We start from the raw sequence: 27,889 nt of genomic DNA on the forward strand, positions 1-27,889 counted from the left end.
TATCCAATATTTTAGTCCCCATTATGTGCACTATGTACATCCAACTTATCCTTCCTATTCTTATATTCCAGTATTTTCCCCTGTGTTCGTTGACGTCATAATTAGTTGCAACACACTCCAAATGGTCCAATGGTTACCCAGATAGGCGTCACCTGATGAGGTTCAGAGAAACATCTCTCTTGTCTGCACTGCGTCATCTACCCTCTCAATACCATAACGCCAGTTTTCATAGCCTTGACAACACCAGCAGAGAGTGGGAAATAAAACTGTAAATTATACATTTTAAATTATTATGTAAAGCTACTGTTCACATTTCGATTTCCATTTGAATAACTAATTGAACGCATCAAAATGACTCTTCCGGCTATGCAGAGACATAAGAGGACACTGTGAGAAGTGTGGTAGGGTCAACTCCCTTTGGTGAGAGCGGGAGAGCCTGCCTGGTTGATCATTCTGTAGCAAGCACGGGCATATGGGCGCCACAGATAGGCCTCCTTGGTTTGATGATAACAGACCATTGCCATGGTTAAGAAAGAGTTCTCTCTTTACTATTTACGTTTGTTATATCCTTATTTGATCAGTACAATTAACTTTTGTCATTTACTTTTTTTTTTTTTTTTTTATTAAAACGGTCAACGTTTCAAAACTTGCATGCAAAAAAAAAACAGGCTAAATGTTTTTTTTTTTGTGTGTGTGTATTTACAGACTGAACTTGATAATGTTACACATTTCCAGTGGATATTTATCAATACTACATGTGTTTTACTCTAATGTATTGGTTCCTTACTGAGTAGCATAAGAAGAAATGGTAAAGTCCTGTCAGTATTAACATTTGTTAAGAGAATATGGGCGGACTCCTTTCCTTATCAGACAGACCTCTGGCAAGGACGAACACAAGCTGTACTCTTTTCAATGTTCCTGATAGGTATAGAGTTACATTCTGCAAAAAGTAACACATCAAAAGTAGACATTAAACCACAAGAGTAAAAAATACTGACAGTTTTTCAGTTAGAAACAAGAAAAATCGTGTATCCACACATGAAGAATGCATTTTACACCCATTTTAAATGCCCAACCTTGAGACTACTGTACAACAGTCAAGTTTCTGTCTCAAATTAGAGGAGCAGTCAGACTATTCCCCTCTTGTTCAGAATTCATGTCCTCCTACTGAATTATCTGTCTTGATGAGAGTGACCACATGGTACAGCCTCAAGCCAATGAGGTTGAAGGCGACAATCAACATTCTCATCCTATAACTGCAGTCTTGAACATACGAGGATGGAAGCTGTTTGTGGGAGAGGAAAAAAAAAGTGATCTAAACTTATTCACAGTATTCATGTCGGGGGGAGGGGAGTCCCCATCTCCTCTCAGAAGGGAATCCCCAGGGTGTAAACAAGATGATGTAAGCAGTCAAGATGCCCTCCTCCAGATATTGACCGCCCCCCCCTTCTGGACCTCCGGGCCTCCCTCAGACACGATGATGCTGACCCGCTGGTCCATACAGGTTGCTTTCTGACTCTGCATTCTGGCTTGGCCCCCGTCCAAGCAGAGAGGGTGGAGGGAGGAGAGCAGGGCTGGGATATCCCAGGGTCAAGGTGTCTGGCGTCGATAGGCCTGGTTGTCTGTACATCAGGCCTTATCTCCCCTGGCCCCCCTGGGTGACAAGTTGCCTAGAGCTTGTGGGGTGCTGCTGCATTTTCTTGGTTGACGTAGCTTCATGTGGGTGTTCCCTCAACGGCCACTCTCTCTCTGGTTTCCATCAGTCTCGGGTCACTCTGTCATTGGGTACGGCGACACGGTGATCGAATTTCTCCTTGGCCCAGAGAGCAGGCTCGGATACCTGTGTACAGGTGAGGGTGTGGCCTCTCGCCTCCTGGCCAGGGTCATTCTGTCGTGCTTCTGGGGGGGGGTTTGGGGGCCTTTGTGAGGGCCAAGGACAGGTGAGGAAAAAGGAGGATTTGCAAAGAGAACTACTGAAAGCGTTATTTAACTTCAAAATGACAAACAAGCTATTTATTAAGAGACCGTGTTGGATTTGGAAAATCATTGAAAAAGTATTAGTTCTTAGCAGGTGAAGAATAAGCAGTGAAGCGGTGAACAATTTTAAGATTATTCCAGTGTATGTATTTTCTTCTTTTTTTTGCCAACCTGTCAATGCAATGTACTACATTTAGAGTAGAAATCATCAAGAGTATAATTTTTTTTTTTGCTCAAACTTTAGCTGGTTCATTTAATTTAAAGTTATCATTGCTGAGGAGGTACAACAACAGTACCACAATTCTTTCAACAATTTCTTTAGGTACGATAAGTGTCAAAAGTTGACAGTTGACTTTACCCGCTCAAGTCAGTTGAACGTGTAGAGTTCTAGCTGTCAGACAGCAGAAGCAGGGTCTCCTTATCTCTCCTTTCAATAACTACTGTTAAACTGAGATGTCCGAATATATTGTTTAGTGTTGACATTCGTAATGAAGACATAGCCGAGTAGTGTATCATATTTGCACATATTTGTTTTATTCACTCGTTGGAAAGTACTGGTTGACCTTGGATAAACTGAAAATGTATCTAAGTATGCATCAAGTCTGATGCCAAATTCTGCCTTTGATCCTATTACATTGAGAAACAAATAAAAAAAACGTTTTTTTTTTTTTAAGTTGGGGGACATTGTTGTTCATCTTCACGTAAGAGTACATAGAGAAAGGTTTAACGGTGATGGTGGCGTAATGACACACTGTGCTGACGAACCAAGGGGCTCCACAGCTTCTACTGGAAGGAGGGTGTAACCCAAGAGATAAGGCAATGTGCTTCTCCACGCACAGAGATGATCACACCGTCTTGATGGCTGCCTGCTATCTGCCAGGGGCTGAGCGCGTCTCTCAGGGGCCACGACACCAGATGGCGCTATCTTGATTGTAGGGGCCTCAATGTTTTCAGAACTGTGCTCTCAGGCATCTGCGGTTTCTGTTAGGTACCAAACTGAACCTCATCTGTTTGGTTAAAAGGGTTTAATCTGAGGAGCTGAGGGAAGAATGCCTCCCTTTATTTGAATCTGGAACCTTTTTATTTCTACGAAAGCAATTACTGGAAAGACTCCAGACTCAGAAGGTCACCCAAGGAAGATGGGCTCCATATTTATCACAAGTCTATTAGCAACCTTTATGATTGATCTGCCATTGTGAGAATGTGCCTATCTTTGTCCTTGAAAGTATTTATTGTGTTTCCCCTCCAGACTTTATACATGTTTTTAAAATATTTGTCTGGGTTTGACTTTCCAGGGTGTGCACAAGCTTGACTAAAAGGACTGACGACAAAAGCTCTGAGACACAACCATGGAAAACGGTCTGTCTTTCGGACAGGTGGGCAAAAACATGTTCAGTGAATTATAGCATTGTATTTAGTTATTCCAGTATCAAAGTAACAAGCCTCAAGACATTTGCAGGTTACTCCAAAATGTTGTTTATTGCATCCTCAAATACCTTCCATTTGTTTAGTTTTTTTCTTTCTTGTTAATCCCATCCAGGACAATGACATGTCCTGTGAGGAGAATGATTCACTCGTTCCATCTCTTCTAAGGCTGTAAGTGATTACTTTCATTTATGTCATATGTCACTTTTTCTTATCAACATAATAATATAGTTAATGCAGTCATCTTTTACTGAATTCTGTTTGTCTGATGAGAAAACAAATAGATGATAGAACTTTGCCCCCTACTGACCAAATATATTATTTCAGGGAGCACAGACATGTTATTCAATTTATGTTTTTGCTGCCCCCTTTTGGCTACAATTAAACGAACTCATGAGTTCATGGATTGCAGTTTCTTTTATTTCCCCCCAACCTCAAATCAAGATCCCTGTCTCAATAAGGACTGAAATATAGTGCTATGCAAGCAGAAATATTAATGCCTGGCCTGTTGTTTGTGAGATCTGGGGAGACCTGGAGAGGGTTTGCTGAACATGGCCGACTGCTTGCCTCCCTCTCTAACCTTGTTCTCCCCCCTCCACCTCATCCTTAGGACTCCTTCAGACCGGTATGGCTACGACCTGGAGATGAGCGGGCAGGAGGAGGACACTAAGCTCCCCATGCCGATGAGCCTTCCTGTTGCCACAGAGGGTAGGCTCAACCCCACAACTGGGCACTAAAAGGGCTACATCCATCAGTCTGTTCAAACACCAATTCTCTATTCCAAATCAGCTTCTGTTAAATTGGTCATTTAAATGCTTTAACGTGAGAAACAATGTGTTTGGTCTGGCAGCTTTTCTCAACATGAACACCAATGCCACCACCAGAGGAGACGCTCAGGTAAAATATCTGTCAACGCTCTTCAATTAATCGTCACTTGTGTTTCTTGGGACTAAAGTGTGCTGTGTGTGTGTTTGGTGTGTGGTGCGTGTGTTTGGTGTGTGTGTTTGGTGCGTGTGTTTGGTGCGTGTGTTTGGCGTGTGGTGCGTGTGTTTGGTGTGTGGTGCGTGTGCGTTCCAGGCATATGTGGAGCTGAACGAGCTCAAGGGCAGCACCTGGCAGGAGACTGGTCGATGGGTGGGCTTTGAGGAGAATAAGAACCCAGCCACGGGCACCTGGAGCCCCTCACACATCTCCTACCTCACCTTCAAGAGTCTGATCCAGCTCCGCAAGACCATGAGCACAGGTGACACACACTCTCTCAATGAATGTGGATGAATGAATGTTTGGGGAATGTCCCTGTACTTACTGTAAGTCGCTCTGGAGAAGAGCTTCTGCTAAATGACTAAATGTAAATGAGAATGCATGCGACGAATGACAAGCTCAGCTACATAACTCGAACTGTAAATGACATCCGTTATGCAGTGAAGTGGGGAAAAGGGAACTTTTTCTGCTCAAAGAAATCATTTGGCTTACCTGCAGGCGTTCTGTTGCTGTGCGTGTCTGTGTACAGGTGTGGTCATCCTCGACCTCAACGCAGGCAGCCTGCCTGCTGTGGCCGAAAGTGTGGCTGACAACCTGCTGAGGAAGAACGAGATCCGCTCAAGTGATCGAGATGTCCTTCTGAGGGCTCTCCTGCAGAGACGCAGGTAACACACACATACACACATACAAACACACATTTACACATTAAACTAACTGTAAATATCAAACTATTTGTATTCTGTATTGTTGAGCTAACTCTCCACCCTAGCGTAGTGCTGTGGTCTATGCTAAACTGCTCACCACAATATGGTCCTAAATTATTGCACACATGTTTACATTATTGTGCTTACATTACATACAGTCAGTCTGAGGAACAACCTAGTCAAGTTACACCAGGAGGCATTGAGATGCAAACGTTTTCTGTCACCAAGCAGGTAATATGTTTACTCCCAAAAAACAACCCCACTGCCCTCTGTCTTCCTCACTCAAACAGCTCCTATCTGAGATATTTCTGTTGTTTTGCAGAGAGATAAATCTGATAGTATCGAAGCCTCCATCGTTCTGTCAGGTGAGCGTGTGACGCTATGAAGAACCTTGTGCAAATATTAATTACGTCTGGCTTGTGTGAAATCCGAGTGTGTGTCTGTGTGTGTGTCTGTGGTCCTTGTAGGGGTCCTGGACTCGCTGGAGTGTCCTGCTGTGGCCTTTGTCAGGCTTAAGGACTCTGTGGTGATGGAGTCAGTTCTGGAGGTCCCTGTGCCGGTCCGCTTCGTGTTTGTCCTGGTGGGGCCCAGCAAGAGCGACCTGGATTACCATGAGAGTGGGCGGGCCATGGGAGCACTGATGGCTGACTGGGTATGTTGGGAGGCGTGGGGGGGTGGGGTGGAGGACCGCACATTGAGGAGGTGGTTGTAAACTCCAAACCTACACTGTGTATTTCTAGCAGCCATCTTTTACATTTACATGTAGTCATTTAGCAGACGCTCTTATCCATAGGGACTTACAGTAAGTACAGGGACATTCCCCCCGAGGCAAGTAGGGTGAAGTGCCTTGCCCAAGGACACACCATCATTTTGGAACAGCCGGGAATCGAACCAGCAACCTTTTGATTACTAGTCCGATTCCCTAACCGCTCAACCTCCTCACTGGTCTGGTTGTGTAGGTGTTTAGTCTGGAGGCGTACCTGGCCCAGACTGACAAAGACCTGACCAATGCCATCGCTGACTTCATGGACTGCAGCATTGTCATCCCGCCCACTGAGATCCAAGACCAGACTATGCTCCTGCCAATCATCAACTTCCAGAAGCAGATGCTGCGTGATAGACTCCGCCCCTATGACACCCGCCTCATCATGGGTGGAGATGCTAAAGGTCAATCCGACATCAATCACAACACTTTAAAACACAACACAACTTGCTGATTTCAAACCCAAACCATTGAAATGAAGAAGCATTTGAAATGTTCAATGTCTTTTCAGTAGACACGGGTCCCGAGGAGCCCAGAGAAGACCCTCTGGCACGCACAGGCTATCCGTTTGGTGGGATGGTGAAAGACCTCAAGCGCCGTTACCGCCATTACATCAGCGACTACACCGATGCTCTGAATCCTCAGGTCTTGGCAGCTGTCATTTTCATCTACTTTGCTGCCCTATCACCTGCCATCACCTTCGGAGGACTTCTTGGTGAGCGCACGGGCCCTGTCTGGGTGGGCTTAGGAGACCTTTTTTAAGCTATCACTTTCACAGCTGGCTATTTAGGTGACTGATAAATAACAAGCAACTGCATTGTTCATCCCTCCCTTTACCGATGATCGTAGCTGACAAGACTGAGCAGATGATGGGCGTGTCAGAGCTCATGATCTCCACCTGTATTCAGGGCATCATCTTCTGCCTCATTGCTGCGCAACCTGTTCTGGTCATCGGCTTCTCAGGGCCACTATTGGTGTTTGAGGAGGCTTTCTATGTAGTAAGTATCTGAACAGCATTGGTTACAAGGTAGTTGTTTGACCTTGTTCTTGCCCTTGTTTAAATTGTAGAAATTAAAGATGTCAGTGATTTTCAATGGAGGTGAAATTTTGATCAAAGCCCTACTTACTTTACTGTTCTCATATCATGTTCTGATCGTTTGATTAACGTTTTTTGATTCCTTCTAATAGTTCTGCAAGTCTCAGGACCTGGAGTATATAGTGGGCCGCATCTGGGTGGGTATGTGGCTGGTGATCATAGTGGTGATGATCGTGGCTGTCGAGGGCAGCTTCCTGGTCAGATACATCTCCCGCTTCACCCAGGAGATCTTTTCCATCCTCATCTCCCTCATCTTCATCTACGAGACCTTCAGCAAGCTCGGCAGGGTACACAGGATCCACACTGTTACATCACATCCTGTCACATTCCCCTGATACAGTTACAGGCGTTTCCTGTAGATGTGTTTGGAAATCACAACCTCCCTGTCTCCATACTCTACCTCTGCGCCAACTCCACTATCCCCATTCTGTTCCCTTTCCTCAGATCTTCAAAACTCACCCTTTGATTCTGAACTACGACCACTTGAACGACACCCACGACAACCCCTTCCACCCGGTGATCAAGGAGCACATTGAAATCCATCCCGATGGCAACGTCACAATAAAGGAGATCGAGATAGAGAGACCGTACCCCAACACAGCTCTTCTCTCCATGTGTCTGATGTTCGGATGTTTCTTCATCGCATACTTCCTCCGCATGTTCAAAAATGGCCACTTCCTTCCCGGTTGGGTAAGACCCACAAAGGCTTTCGATTCTGACTATCCTTGTACTGTATAATAGTTGCCTTGTTTGAAACTGGTGGATGCTCATAACCCAGTATATATGGAATATGATGATCTTTCGCAAATAGACTTAATCAGCATATGTCACCATGTACTTTTCACAACATTTCAACAGATTCGTCGTTTGATCGGAGATTTTGGCGTTCCCATCGCTATTTTCATTATGATTGCTATAGACATCAATATCGAGGATGCCTACACTCAGGTAAATAGTATTTAGGTTTATCTTGTCTCAACCAGGGTCATTTGTATTCATGTCTTAGCTTCAAACAAAAAGCACATATTTTAGTACATTAATGAACACCATTATTACTGTTTATAATATTGCTCATCTGTACTACTGTGAGATTTTCAAAACACAGTATATGATGCAGGCAACACATACATCATCATCCCTTTGTCTTTAGAAATTGGTGGTGCCAAAGGGACTCATGGTGACCAACCCAAAAGTCAGAGGCTGGTTCATTAACCCCATGGGAGAGCATAAGCCTTTCCCCACCTGGATGATGTTTGCCTGCTGCGTTCCCGCCCTTCTCGTCTTCATCCTCATCTTCCTCGAGTCCCAGATCACCACGTAAGCGACATCCTGCATCAGCGTGTCATAACGGAGTCCCGCAACCCATCAGCCCACCTTTTACCCTTTCAATCATGTTTACTAATCCTCCTTCTTTGGTGGCTTCCAGACTTATTGTGAGCAAACCCGAAAGGAAGATGATGAAGGGTTCTGGTTTCCATTTTGATCTCCTCTTACTGGTGACCATGGGGGGCATTGCGTCTCTGTTTGGAGTGCCGTGGCTGAGTGCGGCCACTGTGCGTTCTGTCACCCACGCCAACGCCCTGACTGTCATGTCCAAGGGCCCGAAGCCTGAGATTGAGAAGGTGCTGGAGCAAAGAATCAGTGGCATGCTTGTGGCTATTATGGTTGGTGAGTGTCACAGCCAGGTATCCCTGGCGGCAAAAGAAGAACCATGTCCACTGACTGTGTGCAAGCAGCGGTAAAGATTGTCCCTGTTCATCCTTCCTTTTCAAGGTGTGTCTATCCTCATGGAGCCCATCTTGAAAATGATTCCCATGACTGCCTTGTTTGGAATATTCCTCTACATGGGTATCACGTCACTCAGTGGGATTCAGATGTGGGACCGCATTCTTCTGATGTTTGTACCCAAGAAATACTTTCCCCAGGATGCCTATGCTACGAGGGTATGCTGCCTCCCCCGCCCACCCAATTCTTCCAATCTTGTTGTGATTCCTTCAACTGGTAGACCAGTCTGAATATTTCCAATTCTTATTTTATTCCAGTCATCTATACAGTCTTGCAGTATTCAATCCTACAGTAAATGCTTCTTCCCCCCCCCCCGGCCCCATTGTGTTGCAGGTGAAGACCTTGCGGATGCACATGTTCACCTTGATCCAACTAGTGTGCTTGGCAGTGCTGTGGGCGGTGAAAATGAGCCCTTTCTCTCTGGCTCTGCCCTTTGTCATCATCCTCACCATCCCATTGCGCATGCTCCTGACTGGTAGAGTCTTTTCACTCACAGAGATGAAATGTGTAAGTACCACTGACTTAGTCTTCCCCCTTATTCATATATTTAAAAACGTGTATGGTGGTGGTGGGGGGGACGACATATCCTCCTGGAGAGATCCCAGAAAACTACATTAAACAAATCAAGACAAATTGTGGTCAAATAAATAATATGTAAGTTATTTGACAGAATGTGCCACACCTGTCTATATAATGCTTGCTTAGTTACCTGCTGTGACTATGTGTTAAATTGCAGCTGGATGCCGATGATGCCAAAGTGAAGTTTGAAGAGGAGCCAGGAGAGGATATGTACCATGAGTCCCCATTGCCATAAATACCTTTAACCTGAAGAAGAATTGCATTCGATTCAAATCTAGCTTTTTATGTTGTTTTTTAGGTTGTGCAAATTGGATTCCAAAATATAGATGTTCTTAATCTAATTACTCTGCTATAGGTATATTCTTCTCTATAACCTCATTGATATTGCATTGTCCAATCAAAATCAAATTTCTCTCAGGTGAGAATTTAAACATTTTTCTAAAGTATTTAAATATAATTAAAAAAGATATATATATATATATATATATATATATATATATATATATATATTAAAGCTTTACAATAGTTTAAAGTGCCTTGAAGGTTCCATTGCATCAACATTATGATATATAATTTAAAAAAAATATCAAACACAGCTACACAGATCAAACTATCTTCCAAAATCTGTGAATTTCATGAGATCTCCTAACTCAGTCCTTTTATACCTTCAGATGTTTTTGTTAATCATTTGGTTCAAGCTTTTTTGTGATTGTGCCTGCTGATTAAAAGACCATATGCATTTGGTCCTTATGTTTTTAAAATTGCTCTTATGTTTGATTGGGTTGCCATACTTTTATAGATTCTGTAAATATATAGCCAAAAGTATTTAATGAGTGTCCAGTGAATGTATTTACCTCATGGGGCATGCTTTCATAAGTGCAAACTTGGTAAGGAGCTGGAGTGATTGCTTTGACAGTTGGGTGAACAGTATCTACATTTGAATGTAAATATCTTAGTGTTATCACATCTAGTTGTATCATCAGTAATGCACATAAGGCAGTTTACTCGTTCATTATTGTATGTCTGTGCTTGTATCACTGTACAACTGCTGTGATGTTCACCTTATCAATTAAAAACATTCACGTGACTCGAGGTTCAAATTCATCTTTTAATTTGTGGACTGAATGGAAGGAGGATGTTCGACATTGCCGGCCGCACAGGGACAAGGAGAAAGATGCCAACCTAGTTCTATATAACGTGGCTTTACGCTCATTGGAAAGTCGTTTGTTTTCAATGAATCTGGCTGACTGGATTGGACGGCAAGGTTACGCCCACAAACAGATAAGGTGGAGTTGAAAGAAATTACATGAGGGACAAAATGAAGCTGTCAAACAGCCGCTTCAGACTTTGCAAAAGGAAGCACTGTTCTGGGAAAGTAAATGTATTGCATTTGGATTTTAAATTGTTATCAGGTCGAAATTCCAAAGTTAGGAGAATTAATAATGAAATACCAAGTTTTTCATTATTTTTAATTTGGAACCAGAGATGTTGTAGGCTAAATGTAAATTCATGCCATCACTTCGGTGACTTGCTGGCAAAAAAAGTTTAACGTCTTGATATAAAGGATTCAATATTCGCAAGTAAAAAGGGACACATGAGATATTAAAATATATGGTGGCTCGGTTGGTGACTGACTTGCGCCGGTTCGAGAATCTGAATGTGGTGAAAGAATAGCCTGGTCCGCACCGCTCTCTCTGGATCGTGCGTGAGGCAGCGGGGGAGAGATCGAAAATGCGGATGTCTCTGCTAAGAGAAATGGTTGGATCGAGAGAGCTGAGCGTTGAGTGGAGGGAGAAAGCAAGTGAGATGGAGGCGGGGGGAAGTTCCATCTCTGCGGGGACTGGAGCGCCTGTGCCCTGGACCGACAGCGCAGTGCTGGCCAACATTCAACCCACCCCTTATTCCACAACGAGATCGACTCACGCTGAGACAGGTAACGTACCAGCCGCCTCTCTCCACAATTCAACTGCACGATAAACAAATTTAAATAAACCCTCAAGCGTCATTCGCGTAAATAACGCGAATGTGTTTTTATTTCCTTGTTTAAAATAATTTTCAAAATCACCTCGTGTTAGCTAGTATAGTAGTGACTGACTGCTGGAGAGGAGACCATATTCCGAGGTCGCCATAGCCGAATTTGTCGTCCATAGCCACGGGTAGGAAATTCGACTTAAGTCTCATGTTTTGGTTTCTTTAAATGCAATTATTTGCATTTAACAATCATAAGTCACTTATATTTTAAAACGTCAACATATCAGACGCTCTTCGTCTATATTTCTAAGATAAACGGCAACAATTTCCGCGCCGAGACCTCCATGCGGCTGTTGACGGAACAGCCAGCCGCCTTTCTGGTTAGCCATCAGGGATCTCAGTTTAATATCACACCGTATGGACTCGCCCTCTCTCGCCTGACTGCTAGAACCATCAACGCCAACCTGCATAAACCCGCCTTCTGTCCTGCTTATGGTGTTGGAACTGACTAGTTAGTTTGCACACACTGGCTTACTTTTTAAGCCCATTTGTTGGTAAGCACACAGTGCGCCAAAGGACCTTGTCACGGTAGGTATCCTCACAGACTCGCTATGCCTAGAATGGCGGCTCTAGAACCGTCGTTGTGCCAGTGAACCAGTCACGGTCTCGGGTGTAACATTTTTTCCAACCGAGCAGTGAAAACTGCTAACTAAAAAGCAGTGGGATGCAACAAAATAAGTGACGAAGGATTTTTAATATTTTAACATTGACGCTGTAGCATTAACGATACGGAATATACATTATTTTCAGTTTTCTTGATTTTCTTCGGTGCTCACCACCAATCGAGGACCCTGGCTGGTTCACAAGCCAGCTACAAGCCTTGTCCGTTTGTGTAGCTAGCTACATTGCTAGCTACCGTGGTACAAAAAATAAATAAAGTAGCGAAGCGACCGGGTTTTCAATCTTGGTGAGTCTTGAAATTGAAATGTTAAGTCTTATGTAAATTGTTACTGGTAGTCTATGAGCTATATTAATAGCAGCTAATCAAATATTTCACTCTGGGTTTCAACGAACCAGTTGCCCTCATGCGGGGACCAGGGGTTAAGCTGAAAAGCTAGCTAGCTACGTCCGCGCGGACATGATGGGCCAAAAAGATTCGTCATTCAGAGCGATATAATGCTTGAATGCACAATTACATTGTAGACTAAACTATAAATGACAAATGTCATCATTTGGCTGCAAATATTGCCAAATGTTTTTTAGCCAGCCAAGTTACACAAAGCGGCAGCAGCTTATGTTGCTTTGCCTTGGGCTTGGAAGAGCTAATGGGTTTATTCACTTATTTTATATATTATTTGTACAAAATTCAAATGGCTACTGTACATCTACAAACTAGTATGACCACATAGTCTGGCTACAGTATTTCAAGTGCTAGGTTATTATAGTCTTACAACCACTGTACCAAAAAGTACCAGAGAGCAAACAAGGAGACGCTGACTGCTGAATCGCCAAGATTCGAGCGCGGCTACGCCTAGCCAAAGAATGCCCTTCGAATTTTTGGTTGAGTAGTTTGTCGGTCTCTTAACCGAATAACCAAAGGCAAACGTTGCGATCCGTACGGTTTGTACAAATCAAATTTTCAAAGGAAAGACGTGTTGTTTTCTCTCTTTAGCATTAGAAAGAAGGCAAGCGATTAGAGATTCATGGCGGAGCTATTCGCGTCCAGCTCCCTGTCTGTAGTGAGGCAGTTTCGAGTGGCGCGTTTGGCTGTAATTCTCCCTGGCCACCATTCCCCCTCGTCGGAGACCGAAAGCAGATCCCCGTCCATGGTCAGCTGGTTGCCTACAGCTGCCTGTGTCTAAACCCTCTCTTCCTCCTTCCGTGGTACCTCCCCACCACCACTCCGACGAAAATACTCCATTACCGACGGCACGAGAAACGAAATGGTCGACACTGGTGCGTCCAGAGACACACTTCGTCGAATAAAACAGATTCCAGCAGACAAATAGGTCGACGGAGCGTTAGCGAGTGTCAGTTGAAGCTCTGCAGTGTTATTTGAGATTTGTACCCGTCACAAGCAACAGCCTATGCCTCACGATGTAGCGTAAACGTTTAGGGGCGGTGTAATGAACATCAACCATTATGTCGAGGTGGATTTTTATTACGAGTTGAATAGGCTGGAGTTTGTTACGCAGATGCCACTGATTTAATAATTGAATCTATTTGAACTTGGTACAATCCGAATGCAATTGTTTGAACTTTTTATAACTTTTAAGACAATATATAATACTTCACACATTATTGCATGAATGCTATTTTTATAGATAGGGTACACGAGATAAGATTAAGTAGGCATAAAAATGAATAGTTTTGCCCCTATACCCCTATAAACATACGCTAATGAGGCCCACCGAGAGTTTAGCAACAAAGACAGCTCAATATCAGTGGTGTTTCAATTTTTTGGGGAGCGCCTGCTACTTTCCATCCAATTATGTTCCAACAATCCTGTTCCAGCCAATCACCTTCGTTAAACCTCTTCCTCCTTTTTTCATTGTATGAAACCACATTCGGCCTGGAGGAATTTTATTTTATAATGTTACCTATTGCAGCTTTAACCCTATACTCATTTGAATTATTACAACCTTTTTTTTACCATTGTAGTTTATTTTGATGACAACAGTAATTTTCACCACATTTATTCACAACAATGTTTTTTAATAGATAAAATACCGCACAGATGAATGGGGAAATGGAACCGTCCATCAAAGATATAGGTGAGATAATGTGTATGTTCAGCGGTGGTGTTATTCAGTGTTACTAGTGATCATTCATAGCTTGGCAGTAAATAACCTTTAATAATTTGAGTATGTCCCATTAAACATAAAATGTTTTTTTTGTCTGTTTGTAGTATGGCCACAAGATGATCTGCTTAAACTGTTGGAGGTCATGAAAGTGAACCTCCCTCAGAAAGACCTGACTAAGTATAAAACATCTGAGTCACATCTCGATTGGGAAAAGGTAGCCTTCAACTCCTACACAGCAGAGATGTGTAAACAGAAATGGCTGGAGGTCTCCAAGGAGGTGAGACATGCTCCCATTGACCTAATTGATCAAATATCTGAGGGTTTTTTCTAGCAGTTTGGTGGTGTTGGTTCTTGTTGCACTATGTTAAAGCACAGTTCAACATGTGTACATCTGATTAATGGTCTTTCGTCTAAGCATGTCGGTCATTTTTACCCCCGCAGATTCGTAAGTTTCGTACATTAACAGAGCTGATTTTTGACGCCCAAGACTACATTAAGAATCCCTACAAAGGCAAGAAGCTTAAGGTATGCTTGAATTTTGTCAATTTCACATCGACAAAGGGCTACTCACAACATGACATTGAAAGTTTAATTTATTGTGGAAGAAAAAAAAGATCTTTAAATTGCATCAAATCTGTTGTCTGGATTCAAGTATTGATTACTCAGATGGAGATGGTTGTATTGTCAATAAATGACTTTGAATCCTGATAAAGTCAGATATCTCATTTAAAGCAATACAAATAATTCATTCTGATATTAGTAGAAAGATTTGAGTGGCTAGAGTCAATCAGTGTACCCATGAGGGATGGCACCTTGAGTTCAGCATAAACATTGATTTACCAAGTCAAACTTATAAATAACAATAGTAGCTTTCTAAGCATTTCAATAACTATATCTAAATTACATAATGTAAACCTACAAACATATTCACACAGTATTTCCTTTTTTTGGGGTTAAACAGAAGCATCCAGATTTTCCAAAAAAACCCTTGACCCCATACTTCCGGTTCTTCATGGAAAAGAGAGCAAAGTATGCCAAGCTGCATCCTGAGATGAGTAACTTGGACCTCACCAAGATTCTCTCCAAGAAGTACAGAGAGCTCCCAGACAAGAAGAAGGTTGGTTAAACACAGAGTCAAAAAGGGGAGAAGTCAGATGGATATCAAGAGAATATATCTTTTGGTCATTTTCTCATGTACGGCTTTGCTCTGACCCCTGCATTTTAACACAGAAAAAGTACGTAGAAGACTTCCTGAGAGACAAGGAAACATTTGTGCAAAGCATGCTGAAGTTCAGGTGAGATTTCATGTCATCATGCTTGACTATTGTAACATATTTATGGTGGATTTGTGTTTGTGACCTGTAAGTACCTTGTGTATGTAGGGAGCTGCACCCAGACCTTATGGAGAGCATGACGAAGAAAGGTTCCAATGTGCCAGAGAAGCCCAGAACACCTCAGCAGTTGTGGTATAACCATGAGAAGAAGGCACTCCTCAAAACACACCCCGATGTGAGTCACGGTCTCTCTGTGTCTTCCAAGAAGACTATTTCGCACTGGCAAAGGAACCTTGCATTCACTGCTGTCAGCTGTATACAATTTGTCAACGTCTCAGTATTGGTTTCTTTCAATGGCAGGCGACCACCAAAGACATTAAAGATAGTCTTGGGAAACAGTGGACGCAGCTGTCTGACAAAAAGAGACTTAAGTGGATCGGAAAGTCTCTGGAACTGCAGAAACTGTATGAGGTGAGATAAGAGATATTTTATTCAAGTTCAATCATAGGAGTTTATACAAGTGTCAGTCCAGTAACAAAGTGGGTGTGAATTCTTTTGTGTTCTGTTCATCAGGAGACAATGCGGGAGTACATTCAACAGCATCCAGAGCTGAACATGACCCAGGAGAACATTGTGAAGTCGACCCTGACAAAGGCTGAGAGACATCTGAAAGACAAGTCAGATGGCAGGCCGGACAAACCACCTCCGTGAGTAGACAGTCTAATACAACATTTGTGCACTACTGTTACTGATAGATCTCTACTATGGAAAGACAGGCAGGAAATAAAGGCTCATACTGTGTGTTTTGCATGTGTGTTTCAGGAACGGTTACTCCATGTTCTGTGCAGAGTTGATGTCTAGCATGAAGGACGTACCAAGCACAGAGCGCATGGTCATGTGCAGCCAACAGTGGAAGCTGCTCAAGCAGGCTGAAAAAGATGGATACCAGAAACGCTGTGAGCAGGTAAGCAACCTACCGGTCTGTGAAGATGCATTTCAAATGGTCCCCAAGTCTTGTCTTTACTTAAATTAGGTTTTCAAAAATACTTGTTTTGTTTTTTTTCAGAGGAAGAAAGAATACGAAATTGAGATGAACCGATTTCTTTGTGTAAGTCTTGTTTGTTTTTGCGGGTTTATGAACGAAATGACCATCATTGGAAAACGTTCTGTTTAACAGTACAAGCTGTTTGTGTGTATGTCCACAGAGTTTGTCTGAGGAGGAACAGCAGCGCGTCTTGGGCGAGCAAAAGATGTTAGGCTTTAAAAAAGGCAATGGAGCCAACAGTCCTGCCGCCAAAAAGAAGAACTCTAAAGCAAAGGTAAGCATCTCTATGCACCAGATCCAAAAGGGCCGGCACTGCCCTCGAGGGGGATCAGCTAGTTTGAGCTCCAGGATAGCTGGAGCGTGCTCCTTAAATTCGAGGTCTTGTCATAATGCTCCACCACTCTGTGACTTGTAGGCCAGCCCAGAGAAGCCCAAAAGGCCAATCTCAGCCATGTTCATCTTCTCGGAAGAAAAACGTCCTAAACTGCAGCAGGAGAGACCTGACCTGTCTGAGAGTGAGCTCACCAGGCTCCTGGCACGCATGTGGAATGACCTCTCAGATAAGAAAAAGGTACAATACCTTTGAGAATAGCACACTGTTGTGCAGTACAGTACAGCGTGGTACTGTACAGTAGAAAAGAGCAGGCAAGCTTAGCTATTTGAAGGTTACATGGCATTGTGACCGTGGTGACAAGTTGTTATCTTGCCCCTTCAGGAGAAGTTTAAGCGGCTTGAGACTGTTCTGAAAGCCGAGTCCGAGAAGAAAGGAAAACAGGATCGTAACCAGCTCCCAGACACCCCCAAAACAGCTCAGGACATCTGGCAACAGAGCGTCATAGGAGACTACCTGGCCAGATTCAAGGTTTGGCTTAAACTCACCGCCCAAGTCCACTCCACACACCTCGAATGTCACTTTAGCCTGTCTAAACATCACACCTGTTACTTTACAGAATGACCGACCGAAGGCCCAAAAGGCCATGGAAGCAACGTGGAACACCATGGAGAAGAAGGAGAAGATTGTCTGGATCAAGAAGGCAGCAGAGGACCAGAAAAGATACGATGTAAGCCGAGATGGCAGTTGGAACAAGAAGCAGGCTGATCGGCCGAATGGACAAGATGCAGACCAGTGTTGGTGATACAGCTGACTCACTCCCTCCTCTCTCTCTTTCCCGACAGAGGGAACTGAGTGAGATGCGCTCACCTGCCACCATCATCGCCTCAGGGAAGAAGATGAAGTTTGAGGGCGAGCCCAAGAAACCACCATCGTGAGTGTTGTTTTTCAAATAAACATACCACATACATACAAAATAATGTATTGTCGACAATACAAGATGACATCATTTCGATCATTTGTGTCTTCTTTCAGAAATGGCTATCAGAAGTTCTCACAGGAAATGCTGTCCAATGGCGAGCTGAACCATCTGCCCATGAAGGAGCGGATGGCTGAGATCGGTGGCCGTTGGCAGAGGCAGACCCAGAAGGAGAAAGACCGCTACAAAAAGATTGCTGAGGAGAAGCAGAGGCAGTACAAAGTCCTGCTGGAACAGTGGCTAGCGGTACACTTCCCTCGATTTGATCTGATCGCCGTTCTGAAACGTTAAACGTTCTATGTGCTACCTGTGCACCTTCAACCTACTAAGTATTGTCTAAATCTTATTTCCTTGGTTCTACAGAGTATTTCTCCCCAAGAGAGAGCCACTTACAAGGAATACAACTCGCAAGTAAGTAATGCATGTTCTATGAATTCCTCAGATTGACATTGTATGTCACGCAGTACTAAATTTCTTTAAAAGAATGCTAATGCATTTCCTGTTTGCTTCTCAGAAAAGAAAGAGCACAGCAAAACCAGGAGGAACTAATGCCAAAGTTCCAGCCAAGGTTGTCAAAAAAATGGTACGTTCCATTTCCGCACTGATAGACTGGTACACTCTGCTGAGGTCAACACTGGTCACTCATCACTGAATTCCCCCCCCCCCCCCCAAGGAATCGGAGGATGAAGATGATGATGATGACGACGACGAGGAGGAGGAGGAGAAGGCCTCTTCTGAGGCTGATTCCTCCAGTGCAGACGACAGTGAAGAGGAGGACGACGACGACGACGATGATGATGTTAGTGTTCGCGCGGTCTGGCTTTCTAGTGCCATTCACTGCTGATGTTCATTATTTCTGTCTCGAGCTGCCATGACGATGCAAGGCTAACAGTTTCTGTTTGGACTCCACTTGCAGAACGAAGAGGAGGCGGAAGACAAGGAGAACAAGTCTGAGAGCAGTAGCAGCGAGTCGAGCTCTGCTGAGACGTCGGACTCTGATTCAGACTAATAAGGGTCGGTTCTGACCTGATAGACTGAACAGCGCTGAGCTGAGCCAAGAGTCCAGGGAGCTCTGCCACTGTGCCGACCCTGCTGTCCTCCTGCCACCAGAGAGAGCTCCTGCACCACCGCCTCCATCTCACACAAGCCCCTCATTTCTCCTGTAGTGTTTAATTGTTCATTCAGGGGGATACCCTGCTCTTTAAGGCCCTCTGTCCATTAGATCATTCACTTCTAACCGGTTCCATTGCCCATCTGGTCTTAGGCTACCCTAGGTTGAGCCTCTGGCTTTATGATAGGGCAGTTGGGTATATTTGGATAGTTTTAAGTTGCATGGGTGCAAATATTTGAAATGGTTGTCTGTTTTTTCGGTTGGTGATTTAAATTTGGCCCCACAACCCACATTTTTATGTGTATCCTGACTGATCAAGTGTGAGGTTTTCAACCACGCATTGGTGTAGGGGTGTTGTAAAGAGGCTTCAGAAAGCCAAAGAACCCATGTTTTCTGGTGGATTAGTTTGGGGTGGGAGGTAGCTAGCAGGTGACCAAATAATTGCACTCTTGAGAATGTTTTTTTTTCATTTTTTTCTCTCTTTTCAATTCTTCTTTGGCGCCTCTGCTTTGTTTCTGCTAAAACTGTTGACGTGATTTTTATTGTTTGGTTCTTACAGAGGTGGTAACTTCAGGAAAAATTTAAGCCATTATGAATGTCTTTTTGTTGCTGGAAAATCAGAGATGTAACAATTAGCTAACAGTTTGAGTGTGGTTAGGTGCATTTTTTTTTAAATGCCTTTCCGTTGTCATTGACTGGTGTCAAAGTTCAAAGGTAACTGACGCCTATTTATTTATATAACATGACCTACCTTTTTGGAAAGTTCAGAATTTTGTAGAACAAATCCAATACAATTATTTTTGACTCATGTTGATTCTGATGTTGCTTTTGAGGTTTAGATGTTCATCAATAGACCTGTAAAAGTGAATGTTTGTTGGTGGACATGAGCAATTTCAGTTTTTGCTTTCCACAAATGGAGTATAGTTCTTCTTGACTTGCTGGAACGTTTCAAACTTGGTGTTGATTTCTTCCTTTAACCACTGTTTTACACTTGATTTATTGATGATTTGCTGATTTTTAATTTTCTATTTGAAACATTAAGATGGATTTAGAAAATGCTTATAGTTGTCTGTATTTTCAGTGAATCCATTCATTTGACATAGATTCAAATTGAATTGAATTTAAGCCTGATGTTTTTAGTCTGATGTGTATCCCTAAAGAGGTGTGCACTTAATGTAAACCTGCCCCGACCCTCGTCCTCCGCTCAACAGTGTCTGTGTCAGAAAGAAAAGAGCGAGCACTCTGTTACGTGTTTATGATTACGTAGTTTGAATGTTCCTGCGCGAGGACACATCCGAACACCACACCAATAACATGAATGTAGATATTGATTAAGCCGTTAAACCGTTTAAAAAGCGAAAGAATTCAGCTAATCAGTGCTGTCCGATTGTTACCAGCATATATACAAATGACCTACGGGTTATTTCATGGGTTTCTAGTGTCTTGGAATTGACCTCCAAATAAATACCATAGAATGCGGTAAAAACGTTAGATAAGACTGAGTTTGACAATTACGAATTTAAATAGGCTGTTGTTAAATTAAACCAGCATAGTGGGCTATTTATGGTTTGTCAAGCGAGTCTGAGAAAGCATGATGTCAGGACATGGAAAAAGGGACTTTGGGGACCTGAGTTGCCAATGGAATAAGTGGGGTAAACATTGTTATATGGTATTTGTAAATATTGCTTTTTTTGTATTGAGTGGTTATTGTTTGAGTAGTACTTTTATTTGGCAAAGCCTTGTCATTGGCTTCATTTGAGGCCAGTGAGCCCATTGCTTACATGGGAGACGTTTTTAGTTTAATTTTGTCGGTTTTAGTTGTTACATCTCCCCATGTTTTTTTCTTTGTAGAGATGTAAAAAAAAAAAAAGAACAAAAAAAGAACAAAAGCTTTACAAATTTGTACTGCGGATCATTTGACACATTTTGATGTTTTCTATAGCTAAGGGTGTTCTTATGTCCCTGCAATTTAAATATTTGGGCAAATAAACTTGATCTTTAACAAAATGCAATGTATGTACTTGTATTAGTGAGCCAAATAACTGCATTCAGGTAGTCGAGAAAAAAACTGTATTTGAAGGACTAATTACAAACCTAAGCACACTCGGGGATATTCTGCATTACTGAGCTCAGTAACTTTTTGCAATAAACGAATTGGATGTGGATATTGTTCCGCTTTGTAAAGTAATCAACCACAGATCAGATTTGGCGAAGAAGGAACACCTCGGCGATCGTTTTATGTTGTCTGTATATAAAGAAAATGGCTGTCCGTTCTGCGTAAATGGTATTTCTCGTCACTTCTCCAACCAGTGTACATTCAGCGTTGAACATTTTTCTCAATTGAATTTGGAGCATCATTAAACAGATTGGACGAAAGGAAACAAAGATTGTTGAAATGTCTGTTGGTAAAAAAATAATTTGGCGTCTATGACGCCTAGCCTGCTTTGGCAGTGTCGTCAGTTCAGACAGTGCTTTATTTTCACAAAACTAAGGGAAGCTATCTGTGGAGGTGAGTGAATGAAAATCTATCAATCTATCAAACAGTTTGCTAAGTGATTGTAAAGTGTGTCTGAATAATCTGCAACATCGGGACCTCATCTACGTTTTTCGACATTGACATACAGCTGTACTAGCCGGGCTAGCTCTAGCTATTCGTACAGTGTGAATTAGCGATTCGTTTTGTGTTCAATACTGTACTAAGTGACGTCTATTTTGTAAACGTCGTTAGCTATTCTAGCTAGTATAGTTGTTTTATTAACTAGTATTGTAGTAGTTTATCTGATAATAATAATCTAGCAATAAACAAGCTAGCTGTATATAAAGTCGTTGAATTTGTACCGACGTTAGTTAACTAGCTAGCCTAACCGAATTGCATGTTTGTTATTTTACTAGTAGCTACAGAACAGTAGCTAGCTCTATCTGTTGATAAGAAAGGTGGCTAGCTCTTAAGTACAGTACGTATTTGGCCGTGACGTTTTTATTTTTACTGTGTTGGTAAAAGTGTGCAACCCCACTGTTGTGTGGCTAACGTTAATGTAGGTATAATATTAACCAGTGCATCCGTCTTCGTCGAAAGAATTATATGGTGTGGTGGAGTTACAATGCTACCACATCACTGACGCCAGGAGGATAGCCTAGCAGTAACCTAGCCTGTTTGTTTATTTTCACTTCCAGACAGTGTCACAACGACAGAGGCATTCCAACCAACCATTCCGTGAAAAAGTCTTGATGGGACTTATTTGAAAAGTGCCGGAGAAGGTACAGTATCCTCAGTTGTTACATTTCAGCTATGACCTCATTGCAATTGTATCATACAAAGCGCCCCATACTGACAAATGACCCTTAATGACCCTGATTTTAATGTGTCTTCCTTGAAGTGCTGTTACATCTGTGCCATGTGGCTGTGAATCCTCCCAAACATTTTTGCAAATGAAAATGGAGGATATGTCTCTGTCAGGCCTGGACAACACCAAGCTAGAGGTGAAGTGCCCCCCCCCCCCCCCCCCCCCCCCCTCTAGTGATGTGCATCATTTGATGATTTACCATGCCCTCATTTTGGATGGTGTGCAGTGTTTGAGACTTAAGGAAACCTTTTGACCAGTGTTGAAATGGTCTCACCTTGCAGGCCTTGGCTCAAGACATCTACTCAGAATTGGTAGAGGACACTTGTCTGGGTGTCTGCTTTGAGGTGCATCGGGCTGTTAAACAGGGCTATTTCTTCTTGGATGAGACAGACCAAGAGAGCATGAAGGACTTTGGTTAGTTTTTGGTGCTTTCTCCATTGTTTTCAGACTGTTTGCAAATAAACCCCACTCATTGTCATTATCCATTATCTAACATGGCTGAAAATGGAAAGTTTTGTCATAAGTTAATGGTAGACTACACAGAAGAAAGAGATGGTAAAGGGGTGAGATTTTTGAGTTTTGAAAACTTGTAATTCTCATTTGCTTTTGTTTCGTTACCTCCTCTAGAAATTGTGGACCAGCCAGGGGTTGACATATTTGGGCAGGTGTACAACCAGTGGAAGAACAAGGAATGTGTGTGTCCCAACTGCAGCAGAAGCATTGCGGCGTCCCGTTTTGCTCCTCACTTGGAAAAATGTCTGGGCATGGGGCGCAACAGCAGTCGCATTGCCAACCGCAGGTCAGAAAGAGACCTGAACGCAACTCTATGGCTGAACCATATAATACTTTATTATTTAACTTTTTTTTTTTTAAGAGTGTTTAAGTATTCTGTCTAATTCCTCACAGAATAGCCACCAACAACAACACAAGCAAATCCGAGAGTGATCAGGAAGACAACGACGACGTCAATGACAATGACTGGTCATATGGGTCTGAAAAAAAAGGTAAAAAGTAACATAAACAGAGCTGTTGAGAGATGTACAATAATGCTGTTGATCCTCATTTTTATAATATTTTTCTCTCCTTTTGCCTGTTTTTCTTTTTCTTGTCACAGCCAAGAAAAGAAAATCAGATAAGGTACTTATACATTCTTTAAAACAACACGTAACTTTGGTAAGTAGCACTTACATTCTTGTGCATGTGGCCTTGTATTACAACCAACAAATGATCAAACATAATTTGATGCAACATTAATATATGTTTAGTTTGAAATCCTATTTATAAAGTAGCATAATATGAGGTTTACATTTTGTCTTCCTCAGAATCCAAATTCACCCAGGCGATCAAAATCTTTAAAGCATAAAAATGGTGAGTTACAGGTATCAATGTTGTAGATTTAGGTAGGTTATTTATTTATTTTGAGCTGCTACTGGTTGTCTAACCTCTCTGGTCTGTCTAGCAGTGCTGGGTCCCAAGCCTTATGTTGCGGATCAGGAAACTCCCTTTGTGTTGTTGGGAAATGAGGCATTTCCGCAGTGACAGGAACATTTCTATACTTCTAATGCATAACCCAAAGTTATGCATCAGAAGCCAGTGAATAGATAGATAGAAGTAATACTGATTGTTAGTTAATGTGGATTGTGATGGACGTCTGGAGAGCTCTAGAGGATCAATACATTTTTACTAAATGTTGTGTAATAAATTATGTGAAATCTCAAGTTTACAGATTTATGATACATGTTCTTTTTATTTTGTGTTGAATAAGGTGATTTAATTTTATCAGCTAGATTGAAACCATCTTTCAATTATCATCCTACTTTGCATATGACTGACTACACACACATTTCAAACAGTGAGTCGGCAGTTTGGTTTGTCAAGTGACCCTTCTACATTTTCCAATGTCTTGAAATATTGTATATCATTTATTTTAGATTTGTTTTCCATCAGTGTTGTTTAAAAACTACTTTAATCATGTTTCTTGCTGGAGTGTTGTGGTTGTGTTCAAAATGTGATTATTCCTGTTCAAGCCTATAATGTACCATGTGTAAAATTGGGGCTACTAATTTCCAACAAGGGCTTAGCAAAACCTTCTACACCACCATTAGATCCTGTGGAATAAAGGAGCTGAATGCAATCCTCATCTGTTTGTGATCATCATTTGTGGTTTTGGCCCCTAGTAAAACTTAACACCATGTTTCCTAGAAATGGGAGCTGTCTCAAATCATAGAATGATGATCAACTCATTAAATGTTTTCCATTCCATTGTGTTTTTGTGACATTTAGACAAGTTGAGCAGTCCTCCAATTATTATTTGGCCTAGTACAAGTCGTCACTGAATAGAAGTCATAAGGATGCCGTATGGCTTTACAATGAGTGAAGACTCAGTTTGTGTTTCTCTTTTTCAGGTGAGCTTAGTAACACTGTCAACACAGACCCATACAAGGTAACACAAGTTCCCTCTTGCTTGGTTATGAGATTGCACTTTTGATGAGAAAGTTTGTTGACATCCACTCTTTCTCTCAATGCTTCTTCCACTACTGCAGTACAACTATAATACGGGAATCAGTTACGAAACGTTAGGTCCCGATGAACTGAGATCTTTGTTGACTACAGTGAGTAATTCTCCTTTGACCGTTTAATCAGTGCAGCAGTTCCTAGTCTTCAGTGTATTTATGCGGTGTGCATGCCTGTCTAACTGGATGGATCACTATTTCAACAGCAATGTGGGGTGGTCTCAGAGCATACAAAGAAGATGTGCACTAGGTAAGGACTGCCTTTCACACACAGCCCAAGTGGACGATCCATATAAGAAGACCTTTTGCAGAGAAGGAAGATTTAGAATCATTATAAGCTCAGAATGAATGGTTCTGTCAGAGCCAGTCAACTAGTCGTGGCCAACAATATAGGCACTTGCAATTTTCTTAAATAATTGAAACTATTCATCTAGAAATGTGTTGTAATCCACATTTTTGGGAGGTTTGCGGTAGAGCAAAAAGAAAAAGGATTAGATATCAACTTATTACACACAATAAATTTAGCAAGACACTTGCTAGTATTTCTTGCCATGACTGTATTGAGGTCAGTAAGTGCTGTCTTTTCCTGGGTTTCCCTGGGTGCTGAGCAGCCCAGGCTTGCTGGAGTGTTCAAGGAGGAGCTTCTGTCTGACGGGAGTGGAGACGTGCTTGATGTCTGTGTGAAAAAGACGTGTCGTCATGACCAGTTTCATAAGTTTGTTTATGAGAGTGATCATGAACAGTATGTTGGGATGGACTTATGGGTACACAAGTGGCAACTCAGCAATACTTTCTATTGTTTTCCATTTCAAGATACAAACTCAAAGAACTTCAATAACACTATGATTTGGATCGAGCACCCCCCCCCCAAAAAAAAAAAATCAAGTTTGTCTTCCTCGATCTGACCAATTATCAACTTCGATATTCTAATTGGACAATATGAGACCCTGATAGGGCACTGCCTCATGTGGTGGGAGACTGGGAGGACACCGCCAGTGATCAAACCCTCCTCTCTTAACTGCTGTTTGTTCATTTGCAACTCTGATTGGTCACTAGCTGCGTCCGTTTTAGTCTGATCCCACCCTCTCGCTGTGGCCCTGGGTAAGCAGGCCCACTGAGCTGTGCATTGTGGGCAGTTGTTTCTCAGGGATTTGTAATGCCACGCTGTGTCCCGCCAGGTCGCAGCGCTGCCCCCAGCACACGGACGAACAGAGGAGGGCAGTCAGGGTGTTCCTCCTGGGGCCGTCCGCGTGAGTGTGACCCCCTTAACCCCCCCATCCCTCCCTCCCCTCAGACCTGTCGACGGTTTGGCCACCAGCGGCGTCTAGACCCGTCATTAAGTGCAATCAGAGCAATATTCTGCCATGCAGAGCCACGTGTATGCTGTGCTACTAACTGCGGATTTTGCTTGAGTCGTTGCATTCAGTGTTTCCCTGATTTGGGTGCTTCTTTCGAGGTGGATAAGTGCAGTTGCGTAGTACCATTGGAGTAAAGCTGTGAGGACTCTGGTGGAAGCTGAGGGCAGACCCAGATCTTACTGACTTTACCCAGGAGCACTGTGGAGTTCCCTTCCATTCTCATGTTTCGATCCTGACAGCAATGTGTGCATTGACACCTCACTTGGTTCCATGAAATACAGCGAAGGAGTTAGAAAAGAGCATTTGGATATATCATATATTTCTTATTTAACCATAGTAGTCGTACATACTTTTTTTTTTTTCTTGGTTTGTTAGCACAGGAAACTGAGAATTGCTGCTGTTGTGGCTGGTGCGGTATTGGTTGGTCTGACAGGAAATGATGCTGTATTGGTTGGTCTGACAGGAAACGGTGCTGTATTGGTTGGTCTGACAGGACGTGTCGGTGTTGTCTCTGGCAGGTCGTCGCTGCCTGACGCAGACTCTGTGGTGGAGAGCGACGGCTACGACGCCTCAGACGGACAGGGCCTCATGAGCCGGCTGCAGTGGGATGGGTCTTCAGACATCTCCCCCACCGACTCGGCTTCCTCCAAAGCCAGTAAGGAAACCCTTCGTCCTGGTTGCTATGTCTACGCATGCTGAAGGAATTAGCGAGTTGATCTCCCATGTTGTCTTAATCTCAACCCTGTGTATTCTGTGTCCATTGCTCTCTCTGTCTCTGTCTCTCTCTCTTCTTCCCCCCTCTCTCTACCCCCCCCTCTCTGTCTCTCTCTCTGTCCATCTCTCTCTGTCCCTCTCTCTCTCTCTCTCTCTCTCTCTCTCTCTCTCTCTCTCTGTCTCTCTCTCTCTCTCCCTGTCTCTCTCTCTCTCTCTGTCCCTCTCTCTCTCTGTCTCTGTCTCTCTGTCCCTCTTTCACCCAGGCACCAACAATTCAGACTCAAAGAGGCCGAAGAAGAAGAAGAAGCTGTCTCTAGGGCTTGGTGCTGCAGGTGGAGGTACTGCGAGTGGAGGAGGCAGCAGTTCCCAGAGTAACCTCACCTTATCCAACAGAAAGAAGAGACCCAAACTCCCAGCTCCCTCTGTTCCTAATATCTATGACGACCTCAACTAGCAAAGGTGCCCCTCTGTCCCCCCCCCCCCCGGTCTCCCCTCAGCCTCCCATGTAGCCGGTTCTCCCCATCATAACGTAAAGGAGAAATAGGATGAGTCAGTTAGACTGTCATCTGTCAAGCCATGGGACCAATCATGCTTTTTCAAGCTCTTTTGAGATTTCTTTTTTGTGTCCAACAAGTGTGCCATTTTGTGGTTTACCCTACAGTACATTGGAGTTAAGTATCAAATGGTGGCTTTTCAGTGATAGCATTGTATTGCACAGTAGTGTGTATGTGTGTCAGATAATGAGAGACAAGACTTTGTTTGTGTGCATGGAAGTTTGACTGTTTAATGTTATGAGTCTGTTTTCTGATGACTATGCACCTCTGAATGTGCCATTGGGGTGTGTATGTGTGTGCCATTTTAAATATTTGACTTTTCTGTTTACATTGACTAATATATATATATATTTAAATGTGCAATTTTGTGTTCAATTGAGAGTATTTGATTTGTCTCTAAACAACAAAGTGTAAATGCTGATTTTCTATGTATCATGGTGTGAACTATTGTGTTTTTATGAATGTATGTGGTGTTTGATGTAAAGAAAATCATGACTCAGTTGTTTCCCATTATAAATGTAAAAATATATTCCATCTTTCCATAGATCATTACATGCAATGTTTCTTTAGCCTGTCAGCTG

General features: G+C 42.7%; 3 protein-coding genes across 15 annotated transcripts; all 3 read left to right on the forward strand.

Moving 5' to 3' along the window:
• The first annotated feature begins 1,693 nt into the window (after positions 1-1,693).
• slc4a1a (solute carrier family 4 member 1a (Diego blood group)) lies at positions 1,694-10,397 on the forward strand. Of its 2 annotated transcripts, none has more exons than XM_084677595.1 (21): positions 1,694-1,850; positions 3,273-3,353; positions 3,518-3,573; positions 4,013-4,110; positions 4,253-4,299; positions 4,480-4,645; positions 4,913-5,048; positions 5,246-5,318; positions 5,410-5,452; positions 5,555-5,739; positions 6,047-6,254; positions 6,362-6,565; positions 6,700-6,848; positions 7,039-7,233; positions 7,391-7,636; positions 7,805-7,894; positions 8,097-8,263; positions 8,373-8,614; positions 8,720-8,889; positions 9,065-9,238; positions 9,468-10,397. In XM_084677595.1, exons 2-21 carry the CDS (start codon positions 3,327-3,329, stop codon positions 9,543-9,545), a joined length of 2,754 nt encoding a protein of 917 aa, XP_084533721.1. In that variant the 5' UTR covers positions 1,694-1,850; positions 3,273-3,326; the 3' UTR covers positions 9,546-10,397. The 2 variants fall into 2 exon arrangements, with proteins under 2 accessions (XP_084533721.1, XP_084533722.1); XM_084677596.1 differs by having other exon boundaries at positions 6,365-6,565.
• Positions 10,398-10,884: 487 nt separating this feature from the next.
• ubtf (upstream binding transcription factor) lies at positions 10,885-20,990 on the forward strand. 5 transcript variants are annotated; one of them, XM_084677597.1, is made up of 21 exons: positions 10,891-11,243; positions 14,003-14,055; positions 14,190-14,362; positions 14,527-14,610; positions 15,047-15,202; positions 15,316-15,380; positions 15,468-15,594; positions 15,720-15,830; positions 15,933-16,066; positions 16,182-16,323; positions 16,426-16,467; positions 16,565-16,678; positions 16,820-16,975; positions 17,120-17,266; positions 17,355-17,465; positions 17,581-17,669; positions 17,771-17,960; positions 18,078-18,125; positions 18,229-18,297; positions 18,388-18,513; positions 18,631-20,832. In XM_084677597.1, the coding sequence occupies exons 2-21, from the start codon at positions 14,019-14,021 to the stop codon at positions 18,721-18,723; spliced, it is 2,214 nt and encodes a 737-aa protein (XP_084533723.1). In that variant the 5' UTR covers positions 10,891-11,243; positions 14,003-14,018; the 3' UTR covers positions 18,724-20,832. The 5 variants fall into 5 exon arrangements, with proteins under 5 accessions (XP_084533727.1, XP_084533723.1, XP_084533726.1 ...); XM_084677600.1 differs by lacking the exon at positions 10,891-11,243 and adding an exon at positions 11,394-11,466 and having other exon boundaries at positions 18,631-20,990; XM_084677598.1 differs by lacking the exon at positions 10,891-11,243 and adding an exon at positions 11,533-11,869.
• A 95-nt stretch (positions 20,991-21,085) lies between these two features.
• atxn7l3a (ataxin 7 like 3a) lies at positions 21,086-27,858 on the forward strand. Of its 8 annotated transcripts, none has more exons than XM_084677605.1 (15): positions 21,086-21,334; positions 22,000-22,083; positions 22,203-22,305; positions 22,451-22,583; positions 22,797-22,968; positions 23,076-23,173; positions 23,284-23,342; positions 23,492-23,537; positions 23,935-24,021; positions 24,575-24,612; positions 24,713-24,781; positions 24,889-24,932; positions 25,861-25,932; positions 26,559-26,695; positions 27,018-27,858. In XM_084677605.1, exons 3-15 carry the CDS (start codon positions 22,255-22,257, stop codon positions 27,206-27,208), a joined length of 1,197 nt encoding a protein of 398 aa, XP_084533731.1. In that variant the 5' UTR covers positions 21,086-21,334; positions 22,000-22,083; positions 22,203-22,254; the 3' UTR covers positions 27,209-27,858. The 8 variants fall into 8 exon arrangements, 7 of the variants coding, with proteins under 7 accessions (XP_084533731.1, XP_084533732.1, XP_084533733.1 ...); XM_084677606.1 differs by having other exon boundaries at positions 23,284-23,306; XR_014731755.1 differs by lacking the exon at positions 27,018-27,858 and having other exon boundaries at positions 25,294-25,932; positions 26,559-26,635.
• Positions 27,859-27,889: the final 31 nt, after the last annotated feature.

Source organism: Hypomesus nipponensis, chromosome 17, assembly GCF_054491055.1.
Source record: "Hypomesus nipponensis isolate SF chromosome 17, ASM5449105v1, whole genome shotgun sequence".
In the NCBI taxonomy this organism is placed as follows: domain Eukaryota; kingdom Metazoa; phylum Chordata; class Actinopteri; order Osmeriformes; family Osmeridae; genus Hypomesus; species Hypomesus nipponensis.

Excerpts from the sequence above, each read along its gene's own strand:
- atxn7l3a (XM_084677605.1), top strand. The coding sequence starts at position 22,255 with ATGAAAATGGAGGATATGTCTCTGTCAGGCCTGGACAACACCAAGCTA. Across the intron at positions 22,584-22,796 it reads AGAGAGCATGAAGGACTTTG|AAATTGTGGACCAGCCAGGG; the intron begins GTTAGTTTTTGG and ends TACCTCCTCTAG. Across the intron at positions 24,782-24,888 it reads TGAGATCTTTGTTGACTACA|CAATGTGGGGTGGTCTCAGA; the intron begins GTGAGTAATTCT and ends CTATTTCAACAG.
- slc4a1a (XM_084677595.1), top strand. The coding sequence starts at position 3,327 with ATGGAAAACGGTCTGTCTTTCGGACAG. Across the intron at positions 4,300-4,479 it reads CCACCAGAGGAGACGCTCAG|GCATATGTGGAGCTGAACGA; the intron begins GTAAAATATCTG and ends TGTGCGTTCCAG. Across the intron at positions 6,849-7,038 it reads TTGAGGAGGCTTTCTATGTA|TTCTGCAAGTCTCAGGACCT; the intron begins GTAAGTATCTGA and ends TCCTTCTAATAG.
- ubtf (XM_084677597.1), top strand. The coding sequence starts at position 14,019 with ATGAATGGGGAAATGGAACCGTCCATCAAAGATATAG. Across the intron at positions 16,067-16,181 it reads AGGCCGGACAAACCACCTCC|GAACGGTTACTCCATGTTCT; the intron begins GTGAGTAGACAG and ends TGTGTGTTTCAG. Across the intron at positions 16,468-16,564 it reads AGATGAACCGATTTCTTTGT|AGTTTGTCTGAGGAGGAACA; the intron begins GTAAGTCTTGTT and ends GTATGTCCACAG.